The sequence below is a fragment of the Eutrigla gurnardus genome (genome assembly GCF_963514095.1).
Source record: "Eutrigla gurnardus genome assembly, chromosome: 2".
Classification (NCBI taxonomy): domain Eukaryota; kingdom Metazoa; phylum Chordata; class Actinopteri; order Perciformes; family Triglidae; genus Eutrigla; species Eutrigla gurnardus.
Window position 1 is genome coordinate 14246340 of NC_139916.1, and position 19612 is coordinate 14265951.

At 42.9% G+C, this 19612-nt stretch overlaps 2 protein-coding genes across 2 annotated transcripts; both read left to right on the forward strand.

Moving 5' to 3' along the window:
- Positions 1-1176: 1176 nt before the first annotated feature.
- Positions 1177-8135, forward strand: otop1 (otopetrin 1). The gene is made up of 6 exons (XM_084035260.1): positions 1177-2388; positions 2612-2748; positions 3107-3165; positions 3358-3488; positions 4642-5549; positions 6456-8135. The coding sequence occupies exons 1-6, from the start codon at positions 2016-2018 to the stop codon at positions 6624-6626; spliced, it is 1779 nt and encodes a 592-aa protein (XP_083891386.1). The 5' UTR covers positions 1177-2015; the 3' UTR covers positions 6627-8135.
- A 1220-nt stretch (positions 8136-9355) lies between these two features.
- On the forward strand, positions 9356-12160 carry drd5a (dopamine receptor D5a). Its single transcript, XM_084039633.1, has one exon. It carries the CDS (start codon positions 9688-9690, stop codon positions 11068-11070), a length of 1383 nt encoding a protein of 460 aa, XP_083895759.1. The 5' UTR covers positions 9356-9687; the 3' UTR covers positions 11071-12160.
- Positions 12161-19612: the final 7452 nt, after the last annotated feature.

Below are 19612 nucleotides of genomic sequence, written 5' to 3' on the forward strand. Positions count from 1 at the left end.
CCTTGTGATTTTACAGGAGTAAAAAGGAGTAAAAGCACATATATTAAGAAGTATGAGAAGTAATCATGGAGAATGCCTCCTTTCAGAGTGTTCTATGTTTTATGTTACTTTTGGATTGATGATCGCTGGTCAAATAAGATTTGAGCTGCATTTAAATATTTAATACAAATATTCAAATGTGTGTATTTTTTGGGCTTGTTCACTTGTAATATCACATCTGATTTTAAAAGATGATGATAGGTGTTGTACAATGTTCAGCATAACTCACCATTGGACACGCATGTAGTTCACATTGATCTTCAGCTACAGTGTCATTAAAAACACTTGTTTTTAAAAGGTGAAGATCAATCTTAGTCACACTAATTGGTTTGTCAGGGAGCTTGTTTTGGGGGATGTTCGTGAAATGCAAACAGAGCTAACACTTCCAGATTAAATCAAAATGCTCAGATTGAATCAATCGCCCATTAAAATGATCTGATACTGAATAGATCCTACTCTTTTTCTTTATCGGGCTGATTCTGGGTCACTCAGAAATCGATACTCATCATCTCGCTGATCGTCGTGACGTCACCGTGAAGCGTGCCTCGCGATAGGTTAACGGGCCTCTTGCTGATTTCACTACCGAATACAGCTGCGCGTGCGGGATGCTCCATGTGCCGCGCGCAGATCCCAGATGCGCGTCAGGAGGAAAATGAAAAAAGAATTGCCGTTTGAACTGTGGTCATGTATCAAATGACAGGTGTGGCAGCTGCATTAACCGACCAGGTCAGCGTGTAAAAAATACATTAAAAGGGTTGTTAATTATGATTAGAAATGAATATTGTTGTAGTATATTAAAAACAACGTCTCTGTTGTCAAAATTAATGAATAAGCGCTGCTTCTACCATTTATGTTTTGTTACTAATAAACCAGCAAATATCCTGCTTGACTAGTGGACTCGGGAGTCCTGAGGGACGTCTCCTAAAGCAGAACAGGAGCTATTGTGGAGGTACCGTGCTGCCTATATCCATTTCACTAATTGTGTTTCAATTCTCTTCTTTCTTTTTTTTAACAAAAGGAGCCAAATTAGTTTGTTAAAATAAGGTAACAATTAAAACTCCTTGATTAGCAGCCCTTCATATCACACCAATCATCTCTCTATCTGCAGTCCTTTTATCTTTATTCTAATTGAGCGCATCCGCCCGCGCTACTTAACCAGAGGTTACATGGTCATACCTATGAGAGCCCTCAGTGCTGAGTGTTCTTCTTCACATCCACTCACACACAAAACAAAGCCATTGTCTATTTGATCACTGAAATCGGATTCTTCTTCCCTTCACCCCGAGAGCAAAGTTTTAACCACCGCCACTTGGACATGCGGATTTGAGGAGGTGGCACTTGGATTTGAGTCGCTGTCAGGGCAGGTCACTTGCCTCCAGCCTGTAAAAATCGCAGGTTTGTGAAATGTCATCTTTCCTCTTAGCTGACCCAGGCCTGGATGCCTAACACCCGATAGCCACCCTGAGAGGATTTCAGCAGACTTGGAAAGGCTGCCTGGCAGCTGCTCCGAAAGTGGTGGATTTGGACGCAGCTCGTTTTTTTTTTTTTTTTTTGTTATTGTGGATAATTCCACGCTTAGTGTTTCTTTAGGCAGTCAATGGTTGGCACGGCGAGCCCAGTGCTTTCTCTGAAACATATGGGAGTTTCACGAGAACGGGGGGTTTGAGATCACCAAAGACTGAAATGTAATCTACCATTTTCTCAGCAAGCCTGTTACTCGACCAGATCTTTCAGTTTCAGGGTTACAAGATGACAATGGCATCTATCAAGTCCATCCTCGGCGAGGCTGGACATTGAAACTATGCGTGGCCACTGAGCCGGACCTTGAAGATTGAATGAGCATGTTTGGCACGGCACCTATTCGTCTGAATCCCCACCTTGTAGCAACAGGTTAGGGACCTGGCCTCCCCCAGATGCTCTTATAGCGCGCGGCTTTGACTTCACTCTATTGTATAGCTCCTATATTATCTCCCACCATGGTGGAGCACGGCGGCCTGGATATTATGTGTCTGAACAAGTACTGCCACAGTTCCTCCTCGTCGTCCAGCTCCGAGCAGGACAAGAAGATGTTCGCCAAACTCAAGCTCAACTTGTCAGGGGATTACCCGAAGAAGAACGCGGAGATCCTCAGTGGCCAGTACGGGACCAACGTGCTGCTGATCGGCGCGGCGTTGATGCTGGCGATCTCCCACCACGGTCCCTCTGTCAAAGAGGAGCATCTGCTGTCCTTCATCACCTGCCTCATGATCCTACAGCTGATCTGGATGATGTGGTACATCCTGGTGCGGGACAGACAGAAGAACACGCGGACCGAGAAAGACGTCCACGCCACCACATGCTGGATACGAGGTGAGTTTGGGGGGGATTTACGCGCAAGATCACAGCAGTAAAATGCGCAAAAATAGTGCACTGATGTTGTTCTTTACCATGCGTTTTGAGATGCTATTTTAATATCACAATGTTTTACAGGGCGATGTTCTCATTGTGTGTTTGACAGATGAAAGACATCCTGAAACATGATTTGTGGCAGTAAAATAACATGAGCTTTAATTCGGTTTTTCCTTCTCGGTAGGTGGTTTGACTCTCCTTGCACTCCTTTCACTGATTATGGACGCTTTCCGAATCGGGTATTATGTTGGCTACCAGTCTTGTGTGTCGGCTGTGCTCGGGGTATATCCTGTCATCCATGCAACTCACACCATCGCACAGGTAGGTTTACAACCCAACTTTCATTTCAATAAAGTGATAACCTTTCAGCAGTGTTAAGACACTGTGCCTTTCCTCCCTTCTTCTTCCTATGCACCACTTAACCAGGTAGCTCTTTGAATAATGCGCTCTTTGTTGTTGAGGCGAGTACGGAGTTGCTGCAACAACATAATCCTGTCATTGTCCATGTTATCTTGAGTGTAACTGACAATGAGAATCTCTCTGGTAAAGGGATTTAAATGATTCTCGAGTCGATTTCGCTGTCTATAATACAGATTTTAATAAATAATGTCATAATAAATGACATAATAAATAATGTCTGATTTTTTATATTCTGGTTTTGTGTTTTGGTTTTGTGTAGGTGCATTTTCTCTGGTTTCACATCAAGGATGTCATCAAGAGCTTTGAAACATTTGAGAGGTATGTGAAATGTGTTTAAATTAGAATTTAACAAGACTTCAGTTCAAAATCACAATCAAGAAACATTTCATCAGCGACGAATAGATGTACAAAATATGGAAACTGCATGCATGACTACAACCTGCATCATAATACCGCCACATGCTATTAGTTGACTGCTCAACTGAAGTTTTCAACTTTTTGTCTCTTCAGATTTGGTGTAATCCATTCGGTCTTTACCAACCTTCTCCTCTGGTGCAACGGTGTGATGTCAGAGGCCGAGCACTTCTTAAACAACCATAAGAGAAGACTCTCTGCCCTGGGCTACGAGAACCTCACTATAGGTAAGGGCCAAGGGGTTGATTGCTGGCTTGTACCTAGAAGACAAGTACAATAGTGAGCTTGAGAGCTCACCTTAACAGATGAAAGAAACAGGAGGGAGAGGAGGTTTCGCGAGGGGAAGGGAGGTGAGCTCAGCAGCCCAGCGGCTCTTGTTTATGTCGAACGTCTCTCTATTAGGTTTCAGGAGACACACAGTGTGTTGCTAGTGCTGATGCCCCCTCCCCGGCCCTTTCCCCACACTTCAGCCACCACCACCCTCCTTGGCAACCCCCCGCTTGACCTCAGACGGCTTTGTCCTCAGGCTGCTAAATCCCAAGGGTGCTGCAATTACAGTAACTGATACATCTAAGCCCAGGGTTGGGGGGTTCGGCTGCTCCTCCTCATATCCGGCTGACTGTGAGGCTGGCTGCACCCTGACTGTTGTTCCCTTTTTTAATTAAAGCCTGCAGTACCATAGTGATGGCCTTCGGGGGGTGAGGGGGGGCACGCGGTAAGGTTTTGTTTGGATGATCTCTAGAGGGCATCAGCATAACCATAGGACGTTGTGATGGACTTGACAAGGAGTAAATATAAAAAGTGCATTGTCACCATCACCATCTAAGATGCTCAGACATTCAGCGAATGACTGACATTTTCAATTAAAATCAGTAGAATATGACAAATATTGACAATCTAGAGGTAAGCTAGACATTTATAACGGGGCTTCATGCTTTAATTAAAAAAAACAGGAGTGATTGAGACTTTTGATTTTATAGGACGCTGTAATCAAAATCGAAATTGTTTAAAGTCTCACTAGGGTAAAGAAAAATGCTGGCCATAAGATTTATGATGAAATTATAAAATAATTAAAAAGAACATTAATTAAGAAGTGGCTAAAAGGGTTGTGAGTGTTTGTGAGGCAAACTGTAAATACCATGAATAATCTTTAAATAATCAATTATTTTGCTTTTGAATTTTGTATGTATTGATTTCTGGCTTCATTGTTGGGATGGCCTTAGTGTGAATCAAGACTATTAACACCATATATTTACTACACAATATTGTGATGTTGTGTTTATATCTTCAGGCCATGTCATTTTTGCTCTTTTGCATTGTGAGTGACTGCTAATTTGACCCTTTTTTCCTGAATTTCATCTGTTCTTATTTGTCTTGCAGTGCACTCAGAGCCCCACTGTAACTGCACAACCAGCACTTGCTCGATGTTCTCCAGCAGCCTCTTCTATCTCTATCCCTTCAACGTTGAGTACCACATCTTTGTCTCTGCCATGCTCTTTGTAATGTGGAAGAACATCGGACGGATCATTGACCTTTCTTCAAACCAGAAGAGGCTGGCTACTAAAACCCAGGGCCTGACCGCGGGGCCCATTCTGGGTCTACTTGCACTTGCCAGCACTATTGGGATCCTGGTGGTTTATGTCACCCATGTAGAGGAATCCCTCCAAATGCGGCAGTCGGCCATTTCCATGTTCTACATTTACGGCATCGTTATGCTGGTGTTCATGTGCTCTGCCGGGGCTTCAGGTCTGCTCATATATCGAACGGACCACATGCCGCTGGACACCTCCAAGAACCCGTCCAGACAGCTGGACACAGAGCTGTTGTTTGGGTCCTCTACGGGCTCCTGGCTCATGTCCTGGTGCAGCATAGTGGCTGTGTTAGGCACCAACAGCAGTCCTCCTTACCGCTGGACAAACTTCATCTATTCTCTGCTTATTGTGCTGGAGAAGTACATTCAGAACCTCTTCATCGTCGAGTCCCTGTATCGTCAGCAAGAGGACCGAGAAAGGGAGAACCCTGAACTACCAGCTGCTCCGGAGATCTTCTCGGTGACGTCCGCTTTAGCCCCGCCGTACGACGGCATCATCAACCGATCCTACGAGACTCCAGACCGGACCTGCGTCACCATGGAGAACGAGCAGGAGGAGAGTGGACGGGTGTACAGATGTCCGAGGAAACCTTCTGAGGTGCCGCTGCCTGTAGGAAACAAAGTCAAAGTGCCTCGAAATATAAAGAGGCAAATCCTGAAGAACATCGCCGTCTTCCTGATAATGTGCAACATTTCGGTAAGCATTTGTACCTGTCAAACTGGTCATTGAATGTAGAGGAAATTACATGAATTTGAAGTTTTGTTGGGTTTCAGCTATCTGAAACATTAGATTAATTAATTTAATTAATGCTTAGTTATATGAGAACATAAGTCACCTTTACGTTTATATTAAAGGCTCAAGTGATGTGGAATGTAAAGGGGTCAAAACCACATTTAAGCATCTTTCAACTCATTATTTTTTTACTTTCATCAACTTTATGTGTTTTCCAGACATGGCTGGCACTTTGTTTTAGCACGAAGGTCAAACTATTGTATGTTACCTGCCCAAAATAGAGACAAAGTTAAGGACTAGCTAGTGAACACAGTGGAGCATTCAGCAGCTAAAGAGACAGATATTTCCTTCATGAGTTGGTGGAGACCAAAGTAGAGCTAAGGGAGTTTGAAAGTTGCCAGAAACATGAGTTTGAATGAGCACTAATGCACCAAAATCGGCTCAAATAGATGGATCGGGTATTGTGACAATAGGGCTGATCTATTCACTGTCTGCCTACTGTCGCCCCAGTCTGTATGGATTCAGCTGAGTGCATCTCTGACCAGCCCATCTGCTCTGCTACCAACTGTGGCGGGATAACAGCTTGCAGTGTAACAGCTAACCAAACTACCAGTACCATTGCTGCTGACCTCTCGGCTGCTGCTCTGCATCTCACTTTTATGGTTTTGGTCATTGCGTTGTGTGGTAAACAGCTAACAGACCTACAGTACACATACTGCTGAGTACATCGCCCACACTTCAAGCCAATTGGTTGCTGCTTGTTTTAAATTTGGATGAAGGGCGTTTTACAAGGCCAACAGCCCATTGTTTGCATACATCATCCCAACATTGTGCACCACCTTTCTGATTTGATTTCTTTCTGTCTTTCAGCTATGGATCCTTCCTGCCTTTGGCTGCCGGCCACAGTACGACAACGGGCTGGAACAAGAGACGTTTGGTTTCAGCATATGGACCACAGTTCTCAATTTCGCCATTCCTTTGAACCTTTTCTATCGCATGCACTCGGTCGCCTCCCTCTTCGAGGTGTTCCGCCGGGTCTGATAGAATAGCATGTGACTGACAATGCCAGATAAAGATGCACAAGAACACTTGTCACCACCAGCTCCCGAGAGTGTCTCACAGCGCAGGTCAGCCGTTCAGGTGGCAGCCTGGGTCACACTCCAACAGACTTAAAAACAAGCTGCGGAGACAAACAAAACAAAGATCCCTCCGTGCAGGGATTATTGAGGAAGACAAAGCTATTAGCCTATGCTCCTTGAAGAATTACCTTGTGTACTGGGCGACTAATTACAAATGGTAATGAAATGAACCTTTGGTTTTAAGAATTTCAAAAGGGCCCTTTGTGATATTTGTTCTGTAGGTTTTCCTCACTCATTCACTATGCAATATGTATATACTGTACCTGAAATGCATATTTTGTACTGTTTCATAGCAACTGAAAGTATATTACTACTCAGAAAAGCTAAGTCCCTGAAATACCTGTTAGACGCATTCATCTAATAGTACTGTATTGAGCCACGAATGCATTGAAGTGGCACTTGACACATATATGCATGGGAAGTGTTCAGACTGTAAATGGATATGGTTCTCATTTATGTCTTTTAACAGTATGCAACACTTGAGCTACAAAGATAGTGACAATCTAAGCACTACATTTTGACTAATCTTTGAATTGGACTCTAGTTCTCTGCCTCTCTCAGTCATTCAAGGTTCACCAATGGCTGTTTATAGGCCGATTCTCTGTTCGGTCGAGTTCAGAATGGTAAGTTATGCTCAAAATGATGTCTCTAGGTAGCAATGTTTTGATTATAATGGAGTATCTGTATCCATATTGAGAAGTGTTTGGTGAGATAACAAATCCACTCTGTTCTATACCCTTGTATCAATGAATTTATATATGTTTATATGAAACGGTGTCATATTTTTCAAAGCAGGGGTATCCATATTGTTAAAACTGGGGATCTTGTATCAGAGTAGTTCCAGGATTATTCCACCATTATAAAATAAATGTTGCAGTGATGATAACTGCGTACACTAGACCAGAGATTGTATGTTTGTACCTGATCAGTGATTAAAAAAAACACCCCGGTCTGTGACATTATTTGTTTATTTTTGATATACAGATATGCTGTATACCTACTTGTACTGTACAATTTTATATCAAATCAATCTATAATTGCAGTCAGTTGTCAACCTGGTGCTACCCGCTGTATGTGTTCTCACTATGTGCCAACTTGTGGTAAAATCCTTGTTTTTTTTTGGGTGCAAACTGCAATAATATATCATATTTGTAAATACTGTCTTGCTGATCAAAATCACCATTCAGACACTGTGATACGACTTTGTGAAATTGATGGTGCTCATACGAAATGATGTGTACAATAGTGATGCATGTATATCTTTTGCCTATTGAAATAAAGAATAGTTTTCTTTTTTTCATCTACAAGATGTGTCACATATCTTGTTTTTTCCGCTCTTCTTCTGAATTACCAGCAGCTGTAGTACACATTTGCACCACACGATGGCACTACGCATTTATCTTTTTGAGGAGTTTGATGGGACAGTGCACGATAACAACTATAACCTGGATTATTGCGCCATTACCGCCTCATAAACGACTGCATCCAACATCTTCATACAATACACGAAGACGCAGTTAGATTTAGGGGAAAACAAAGGTGTTCAGAACAATACATGTCAGAATCCTCACAAAAACACCGTCTAGAATATGACACACATTGACTTAATTGATATTGTTGTGACTTTGCTTGCATGCAACGAAAATACACAAACTGATTCAAGGACTACATGAACTGTTGTAGACAGACACCATCATAATGTAGCCAGACGAACACGTTTGATCTTTCACCGCAATAATTCACGAGTAATATAATGTGGTAATATTGTGAAGAGTTACATTTCATGACGGACACAAGTTGACTCTCCTGACATTCCCGGATTATAGGTTACTCCAGAGAATTTGGCATCGGGCGTCGGGAGATTATTTTGACGTAGTGTCACAACGATTTGACAGGCACGCAGACGCATCTAAAAATATCCGTGACGTTTCAAAGCCGGGAACGGCGCTGCTGCTGCACAGACACGCGGACGGTGCGCAGCGAGCTCGGAGCTCCTGGCTCGACGTATCCGCTGAGAGTGTGAATGTGACTCACCTGTTTAGGGTAACTCTGTGTGGGTGGGTGAGCTATGACCTACAATCGGCTGTTTTCAGAGGGCAAATACACAAGTAAAATAGTGATTTGTAGATAGATAGATAGACTGACTGACTGATAGATAGATGAGGGGACTGTGAAGGCGTTTTCAGGACCATGGACAGCGCCACCCGTTTACTGCATGTGATACTCAGTCCTTAGAGGTCTCCCTCTTCATTATAACAAATATCTGAACTGGTTGGGTTTGTCTGCAATTCTTATAAAGTACACAAAACAAATCTAAATGCACACAGTAGCTGTTTTATTCATATTGTTTTGTCTGCAGTTCACAATCATTCACAAAAAAACCCACTCCATTATTACTTCCATCACTGCAGAGTGTGGTGTCAAATTCGTATATGGGTATATAGAGAGGATAGACAATCCATAATTCCTAGATGGTTTATTTTTCTCTGTAATAACGCACTTTGGAGTCCCTCAAGAAACACGTTTAGGGCTTCCTCACACCCCTTTTCTAACGCACTGCGATGCTATGCGTAACACCACCCACAAAGGAGGCGTGATGCTGTGCGCCCAGTCCTGGTTAGGTTAGCGCGCGTTAGGCTGTGGGTACTCGCTCCGCGTCCACACCACGCTCGGGACACCTTGGACTGAGGGATTCGCAGAGGTAGCCAGGTCAGACGACCGGGCCGGCCAAAAGCTGCAACATGCGCTCGCCACTCCGTGCTGCGTCTCAGCCCATCAGCACACCTGGCGCGTCGTTCGGCGCAGTTTTAAGGCAGTCAATTCTCACTTTCCGTCTGTTTCGCACTCCACAGCAGACTGGCAGCCGAACGCCTCAATGGGGACAATACGGTGAATGGCTGATGACTGCGCCCGTCCGCGCGCACGGAGCAATGGACTGCAGTTTTACTTGAACAGGCACGCACATGGAGAATCCAGCCAAGTACCTGTCATCGGTGCAGGGCATTGACTCTGTCCCGGCACCCCTCGGAGAGATTATGTGGAACAGCACCGAAACGGAGGCGACGAAAGATGGGGGGAAGGATATGGTGGTGCGCACGGTGACCGGCTGTCTGCTGTCCCTGCTCATCCTGTGGACCCTGCTGGGGAACATCCTGGTCTGCTCCGCGGTGCTGCGCTTCCGACACCTGCGGACCAAAGTGACCAACATTTTCATCGTCTCCTTGGCTCTGTCGGATTTATTCGTGGCCGTCCTGGTGATGCCCTGGAAAGCGGTGGCCGAGGTGGCGGGTTACTGGCCGTTTGGCACGTTCTGCAACGTCTGGGTAGCTTTTGACATTATGTGCTCCACAGCCTCCATCCTCAACCTCTGCATCATCAGCGTGGATAGATACTGGGCCATCTCGAGCCCCTTCCGCTACGAGAGGAAAATGACCCAGCGAGTTGCCTTTGTTATGATCAGCGTCACTTGGACGTTGTCTGTGCTCATTTCATTCATACCGGTCCAGCTCAACTGGCACAAAGCCAGCGAAGAAGACTTGGCCGGGACCCACAACTCCTCCACGAGTCGGCAGATAGAGGAGAACTGCGACTCCAGCCTGAGCAGAGAGTACGCGATATCCTCCTCTTTGATAAGCTTCTATATTCCCGTGGCAATTATGATTGTGACTTACACCAGAATATACCGGATCGCACAGATACAAATTAGGAGGATCGCCTCCCTGGAGAGAGCGGCGGAGCACGCGCAAAGTTGCCGGACAAACAGAATCGAGTGCCAACACCACAACACCTTGAAAACGTCGATCAGACGGGAAACCAAAGTGTTCAAAACTCTCTCGGTGATCATGGGCGTCTTCGTGTGCTGCTGGTTACCTTTCTTCATCCTAAACTGCATGGTGCCGTTCTGCGACAGACCGGCCACGGACCGGGACGCGGGTCTGCCGTGCGTCAGCGAGACGACGTTCGACGTCTTCGTGTGGTTCGGCTGGACCAACTCCTCCCTGAACCCCGTCATCTACGCCTTCAACGCCGAGTTCAGGAAGGCCTTCGCCAGCCTCCTGGGCTGCCGCAACTTCTGCTCCAACACGCCCGTGGAGACGGTCAACATCAGCAACGAGTTGGTCTCATACAATCAAGACACGCTCATCCACAAGGAGATCGCGAACGCGTACGCCAACATGATCCCCAACGTGGTTGAATGTATCGAGCACGAGGAGACCTTTGACCGGATCTCGCAGTTTTCCCACAACAACGACAACGCCACCGACTCGGTTTGCGACTTGGAGGACTGCGAGGCGGACATCAGTCTGGACAGGATGTCACCGTTCACACCCAACGGATTACACTGACTCCCACCTCTGTCTCCCTGTGCGTATTTTTGGATGTATTGATAATAATGTCATCGTTCATTCGCCTCCCCTTGTCCGAGGAGCTGCTCTCCTACGGGAAGCCCACGGGTGGGGGGGTCTCCCCTTCGCAGCTTGGTGACGGATCAAAGTGACTTGTTGCTCATGGACACTTCAGCAGGACGCATGTAGCCACCCGACAACCCTGCCCCCCTCCCCCCTCCTCCTCCTCCCCCGCATTGCGTCATCTATGACATGTGATGTTGTCGTCCCGTTCTGAGAAACAAAGTGATGTGTAGGTGTATTTACATGACAAGTGAAGTCTGTGTTCATTTGTTGGTAGGTTCGGTGTAGTCGTTGACTCGGAGCGCCCCCCGTGTCCATCCACTTGGAGGGGGGAGAGACGTTTGTAAAAACTCACTTGAGGAACCATAACCTTTTGCTGCTTAAAAAAAAAAAAACCTCGTGTATACAGTGCCCGCCTCTCCACTGAGTATGAAAAACTGAGGGAAGCCTTACAGACAGTGCAAACAAGATAGTTTTACTCAAAATGCAGTAATTTCAGCGCCTTATCTGATTTAAGGAAGGAGTTTTGAGTCGTGAATGGAATGTGTCGTATGAAGTTACATGATGCCAAAATGCAGTATTAAAGTGTTTACCCTCTGGTCCCCCAGTGACTCCCCCAGCATACCATCTCTTCACTATAGTGACTGCAGTTTGATTGACGCTCAGACGCCCAGAGGCTGGAGCAAATGTAAAAAAAAAAAAAGGCCCAAAACCTAATGCTACAAAGGTATAAAAGTGAGCCCGTTTACACAGGAATCACTTCATGCAAATTGAAGAGTTTTGATCCAGCGGTCATTCAAACAGTCAAAACTGTGACTCTTTTCTGTGACATTTCTTATTGAGGCCAAAACCTACTGAAGGGTTCTCTGCTTTATCAAACACAGTCAGCTCTAACTGACCCACCAAAAGAGAAGAATGACTCTATGATGTCCTAGACCAAAGATTTCAAGGAGTGAATCAATAACTCGGACACAATAAGGCTATCGTTCCATCAACTAGAGGAACTGTTGCTACAGAGAGCCCCCCCCCCCCCACACACATACACACACACACACACACACACACACACACACACACACACACACACACACACACACACACACACACACACACACACACACACACACTCAAACTGGATGTCACACATCACCTCTTCAACACCTCTCTATCTTTGTACTGTATAGATGACCTGATCTGAATGTATACTACTGTCCTTTAAACAGTGACGTGTGTCATCATTTGTCTAATAAAATGCTGTCATGCTAAGAGGAACGGAGTGCTCTGGTATCTATCTGGTATCTGGTGACATTAGTGTTTATGGGGGTTCACAGACTTTGCAGAGTTGGTCAATTTCCCCCCTTAGTCTAACTTTTATTTCACCCATGCAGTTACTGTAATGTCATGCATATCCTCCTCAGTTTGACAGCAGAAAGAAATGTTTGATATGCAACAGTGGGCCCTAACTGGGGATATTATGTTAATGTGCCGGTGTTGTACAGGCTGCAGCTCCTCCAGGACACTTCCTTAGACTGACCGGTCTTCCACAAGTTCAGACAGCAGATATATATTCCTTCGGGCAGGGGGAAAGGCTCGACTCCTGCTGATAAGAGACAGTTGTGTATGTATGTAACGTAATAAAAGAGCACACCCTGAAATAGCATCTCTGTTCTCTGTGCTGGCGTCTTCTTCTTCTTCTTCTTCTTGGCCATGTACTCATACGTAGCTACGTTTCTGAACCAGTATCAGAACTTTAATTTAGAACCTCTACCTGTTAAATCAGGTACGTCTGTTGGTCTGCCAACACCATCTGCCAGTTCAGTCGTTCTGCCAGCAAAATCCCACTTTGTAAAAACCGTGTCCAGTACACATAGATTAACAGACAAAAGACAGCTTGTTATATGTTATATGTGTAGCAACATACATTTTTATGTATCTCAACCTATATGTTCCTACCATTTGCCTGAAATTTACTTTTATCCTAGATATTTAAAGGTAGAAATAAGCGACAAGTATTTGGCAAACTGATGGCAGGATTACTTCTCATCTGGGCAAAAAGATGCATTTAGCATCTGTATGGAATAAAGAAAAATAAAGTCTGTGCCAATTTGTGTTTCTGTTCTGCGTCCCTGTTTTCTACGTTTTGTCTGCACACCATAGAGAAGCAGCTTTCTCTGCATGTTTTCATGTTACCCCATTAGTTTTATGCTGCGTTCACTCATCCAGGAGCCAAACACAGGCAGTATTTAAAGGGTCAATTAATATAAACCCCTTTGTGACTCTAGAGTGAGCTGTGTTAATGAATTCTGATAAATTAAGTGCTGCCACATGCAGAAAAGTTTGAAAATCTGTCAGCGGTTCAGTTGCATTGTGGGTAATGTACAAGGATGCGGAGTGTGTGGAATAAAAAGGATGATATCTCTGGATCTGTAACATAGATTGTTTGATTTTTTAAACTCTAACTGTTAAACAGTGTTATAGAAGTGCAATGATTAATATGAAAAAAGCAATATAGCAATGTCAAAATAAAGGTATTACAAGTCGATAACTTACGGCCACCTGCTCTGATTACAATGATGGGAGAGAGGGCTTTTCTTCTACACCACAGTTGTCTCATATATGCAAAGGAAGAACAAGAATGTCATCTGGCCCTGATCAACACGTCACACAATAAGCCAACATAGAAAAAAATGATATTATGTAGTAGTAATGATCAATTAATTAATGCCAGATAGGCTATTTATACATTCAAAATAGATCTCAAGATTTGGTAAAGACACTTCTTCTGATACACATGTGAAAACTGACCCGAACCTGACGGCGTGGAATATGAATATTGTGTAATGGTTAAGTAAATATTACATATTATATTCATAGATTATTAATTCTATACTCATCAGTGCATAAGCAGCGTTTTAGCTCGAGGTCAAGCACATTTTAATGACTTTAATGTGAAGACATTCAGGAGAGTGGTTGTCAAGAGAGTGTCGTCAGCTGATCAATCTCACCTGGGCCTTTCAGGCTGTAGAAGCTGATCCATGTGCTCACGCTGTCTTCCTATCGCTGACACCCACCCCACACCCACCCCACAGCCTGCTTCTTGATTTGCACGCGTCAACATTTCCGACAGCACACCTACCCGTCTCTCCACACTCCACTTGTGTTTATGCTAGTTTGTAAATCAACTCCTGACCTGTCACATTCCTCGAGCTCGTTTATGACACTATATAATTTCGGGAAGTTTCATCAACATCATTGCATTGGGTGTTATAAATTCATATCTTTTAAATTTAAAATCTTTATCTCTCAAATACATGCAGTGAAGCAAGAAAAGTAACATTATTTCCCCATGAAATACAGTGCAGATCAGTATGAATTGGCGTGAAATGGAAATGCTCAAGTACCTCACTCAAGGCTATAGTGCTGGTAAACGTAATTTATTTGCAATTTATTTATTCATAATTTATTTACATTTCTTTTTTTTATACCAGGAAATAATATATTATAATATCTTGTTGAAAATGTTATGGTCGCATTCAAGTCCTCCATATCATTTTGTTGCAGTTCAAGCCTGATTTGAGACTATTGCATTTAAAATGCTGTCATGTATAAAACCGTATGATATAACTAAGCCATTCTATTGAGTGAGGGAAATGCAATCATGAAGTAGACATGTAAAAGTGTTGTAACTCTATGACACCACTCTTTTTATGTAAAGTTTCTTCACAACACATTCTGGAAATTAAGGCAATCTGTTATTTTCCCCTCATCAATGACAAAAATGTGCACGGCTGCAATTAGATTTAATGACAACGAGATGAAAGCCTGCTAACTGAAACCCCGAGGCAGTCCTTCAGCGTATTTCACCTCCCACCTCCATGTTGCTGATCAGTGTTTCCCCATGGAAGATGGGAGAGTTCAGGAGGATCTGTGGATCAGGAAAGTAGGCGATATCTCAGTGCCAACTTGAACCGTGATCAAACTCAAGATCGCCAAGACGACCTTGGTGCAATTTTGACCAAACACTTAGAAAGATGCCCGTTGACAGCACATTTTACAACGTTGGCCATATGGAGGCTCTAATTGAAGGTCAGGATTTAATATCTCCAATACCAGACTTTCTGCATGAGTGCTGCTAATTTACATTTTTTTTCGATTGCTAAATGAGAGTGAAATTCTTTCACATGAAGATTTTTATTTTATAGGTCAACAACAAGGAATGAAAATCAGCAGTTTGCAATAGATATTTTGTCCGTCAAGACACCTGCTTATGCTTTCTGCTGAAATTGTCAACAGCAGTTTGAAAGTCAAGGCTGAAAACATTCAGTTTTTAATGTGTTTACAGTTTTGTCAGCGGTGTATTTAACATTTGAACAAAGTGCCGTTAATCCACAGTGATGTACGGGTTGTGGTTAAAGCCATGGGAGAAGTGTGTAGAGCTTTGAAAACTGTGTTCAAGGAATGAAAACTGAGCTAGAGTTTGGTCCACATGAACTGCTGCTGTACAGACTGTGGTTAGACTTTTGCACATGTGGCTCCAGTTGTGCCCGCTGTCCTTTAGCAATCCGGAAAAAAACCAACTCAAATTTCAGTGGCGATATTAAATATTTTTATTTAAAATGTACCACCACGCTCTAAGGCACAAGTAGAAAATAAGAAAGCATGGAGCATTCCCAAGGGATGAGGTGTTTACTTGTTTACCATGTTTTGTCCTTGCAGTGTGGGACGGATATGAAAGGTGGTTTGACCTCGATATTCAGCCATGACAGGAGGGCTGCGGAGGAAGCGGAGGCAGGCTTAGGGGGGTTACAGCATCCGTCAGGACACATTCATCAGAATCACCATCCTCCCTCCTGCACACACATACATGTCCACACACGCACATGCAACACACGCATTAAAACACATAGATGCACTACTGTTACAAGAGATTTGATCTGAATCTCTCTCCTCTGTCAAACGACACACACACACACACACACACACACACACACACACACACACACACACACACACACACACACACACACACACACACACACTCACACTTCGGGTTTGTTACACTGTGTCCTCTCAGTTCACAGCATGTTTCCTTTCTTCTGTGTCTTCAAATGATTCCAGTCCTCTTAAAGAAAAATCAGTGAGGCAGTTTAGCCTCCTGGTTCCTTCACCTTTCAAAAGAGCAGGTTGAACACTGTGTGCTCATCGTAGCTGTGTGAACGCTGCGTAAATGGACCCCTTAATATCAGATCGTCCATGACTGAACTTGGAATAACTATACATAATATATCAATATTCGTGTCCTGCCACCCACTCACACACAGACTTCCATGTTCAACTTTAACACAGTGTTTTTAAAAAAAATGATTTTGTGTTTTATTCTTGTGATAAAAGACCTCCAGTGTTAAAGGAGACTTAATTTAGATCACCAAGCCATTGTTGCATGTCTGTATTGGAACAGTTGGGCTTTGAAGATCAGAGGTTTTGCTTTGAAACTCCTTTCACCTCTCTGTGCCATCTCATTTGCTTCCTGTCGCTGACGCAGTCTGCAGTGTTGAGTTACTTTCAGCGAGCTTGAATTAAGAGAAAGACTGGTGTCTCTTTCCCAAAAGGGCACTGGTGCACAGACTCTTATGTTTTACGTTATTTTCAAGCATTATAAAGCCTTCCGCCCTGTCATGCTTATGTCGGTTGCTCAAATATGCAAAGACAATTTTTGGAGGAGTTATCACTTTGTAACATCCCCGTTCTCATGTCTGTTTATTCTACCCATGTGCTATTCAATAATGCAATGCATGTAAAGACTGAAGTGGTTGGACCCAAAAGCAGGCAGGAAACAAAGGATAACGGCAAAACATATTTATTAAACTAACAAACAAAGGGCCAACTTAGGGAAACCACAAGGGCAAAAACAGCATTATAAAAAAGAAACACTTATCAACCAAAAAGGACACGGGAGGCTGGAGACAGGAACACGAATAAACCGGACGCAGGGTGGTGCAGCACGGAGGGAGACAAACCAACATTTACAAGACAATGACAAGACAACAGCGAGACTAGGGAAACAAACAGACTATATACACAGGGAGGCAGGGAGCTGACGAGGGACAGGTGAAACCCATTAGGTAGGTAATCAACACGAGAGGGTGGGGGAGTCAAGACAGCAGAAACAACAAGGACCAGGAAGTACAGGAAACCACACAGGGGACAAAATTACAAAATAAAACAGGAAATTAACTCTAGAAAAACACAGATCATGACAATGTGTATATATATACACATTGTGCACAAGGCATAAGATACCGTTTAAGGGTGAAAATGCAATAGCGTTAAAAAAGACTTAATAAACAGAGATTTAATAATTAGGAAGAATGTTCCTCTAAGGACATTTCTCAAATGTTCATATCTCAGAATTATAAAGTCTGAAATCTAAATTAAAGTTTAATTGATATGCAACTTCTGAGGGAATGATAATAATCATTTCACGTATCATTTCTTCTTTGTTGCTCTACAAGATTAATTAATCATGGCTAAATATGCAACAATCAAAATTGATGTTTGAAAAAAAAAACACATGCACACATTTGGTATTATTTATTAAGAATTGTTTTAATCATCTGGAACTCAACTAATCTACTCTGCTTCATGACTGTGTGTGACGCCGTCTGATCAGATTTGATTCACTGATCTGGCAACATGAGCAAACAACTCACCAGAGTTGTCACCAGATTTTGATTGCAATATTGGTAAATCTTCATTGGTCTGAAGTTGTCAGGGCCTTCAAGTTAAAAAATTATATAATTATAACGTCATCATTATAATGTCATAACAATCACGTTGTACAGGGGTCTTCAATCATCAGGATCGTTCAGGTCAAATGTATGAAGATGTTCCTGCAATTATAACAACACTTTCAGATATCCTTGAAAACAAATCATCATCTCGCAATAACAAGATAGCCTTTTAATGGATGTTAGATAAAGTTATGGGGCAGCTTTTATGTTATCATGAGATGAGAAGAAATAATGTGATGTGATAATTACTCGAGGTAATGAAGTCACAATTGGGAAAAAGTGTCTCTTTCTTTGATGATCACATGCTTCTGTATGACATTCAATTCTATTCTTTTCTATTTGATAAAAAAAAGTCATCTCATAGGCAACATTGAACAAAGCCGGGGGGTGAAAATTATGTGTCCGGGCCTTAATAGCTTGTCACCGAATTGTTTCATCAGAAGCACCACTGGGCAAATTACTGGCACCGACTCTATATTAGAGGGAAGGCAATGGAGCAGTGTATTTTTTTATAGGAAAGATGAAAACATTTACTGTATGATGTATAAAATGCTCCCCCCTGACCTATGAACGCTCTAGAAAAGAGAGGGGGTCTGAATACACGGAAGAGCTTCCTGTGGTTGTAACTACAATCATCACTGGGGACGGTTGGTTCGGTGACTCAGCATGCCTTCACTTTTCCTCACTATCATCCGCCAGACAGCGATAATGGATTTCTGCTCTGCAGGAACTTGGAGTTCATATGACATTTGCGTCACCTGGTAGCCAAACAGCAAGCTGCCCGTCCATCAGCCCAGACTGTTTGCTAATTATGAACTCAGTTTAAGTGTCATTTGATGTTGTGAGAATTGGTTATTTATCTCATAAATGTGTCTCTCATATTACAATGTGATTTACAAATGCCGTTTTATCAATGATTCATCTTTTTAATAACAACAACATTAATAATAATAATGACAATTTATTTAATTTAGACCGCAAACTTTAATAAAAGAAAAAATACAAAGAAAATCACCATGTGCTTCACATATAGGACAACATTCAGACTAAACAATTTACACACTAGAACCATGCATTTTAAAGGGTTCAAATAGGATAAATACAACCTTAAACAAAATATTTCACGTTTAACAAAATGTTTCTTAGAGCTTTTATTTTTTAATCTTGGTGTGCTTTCTTCTCCAGTTGTCCTTGTTTGTAAGACAGCAGAAACAGAAAACTCTTATCACCACATGTTTTCTAAAGAGGAACGACTTGGCGCTGTCACACAAGTCGTTGTCTTCAGGTTGACGGCACACAAACATGACAGTGCGTTCCTGAAATGAGACAGTGACAAATATGAAAGCAATTACTGCCATGAAGCACAGTGATTAATTATCATAAAAACGATATTGCCGGATGATAGCCAAAGTTGATTTATGAGCAGAGAGGACTGAGATGTTACAGCCAAAGGTGTCAAAAGTAGAGACATTTTATTCTCAAGTAGAAGGACAGATACGTGCATCCAGAAAGACTCTGGTAAAAGTAGAAGTACTGATACAACTTCTTTACTCAAGTAAAAGTGGAAAAGGTACAGAAGTATACTCAAAGTTCATTGTAAGAAATATCACTATGAAGGACATTCCAACTGGTTGTTTTTCTGCAGGGCTAAAGTAATGGGCCTATTTTGAAAATATAAAGATGTATAA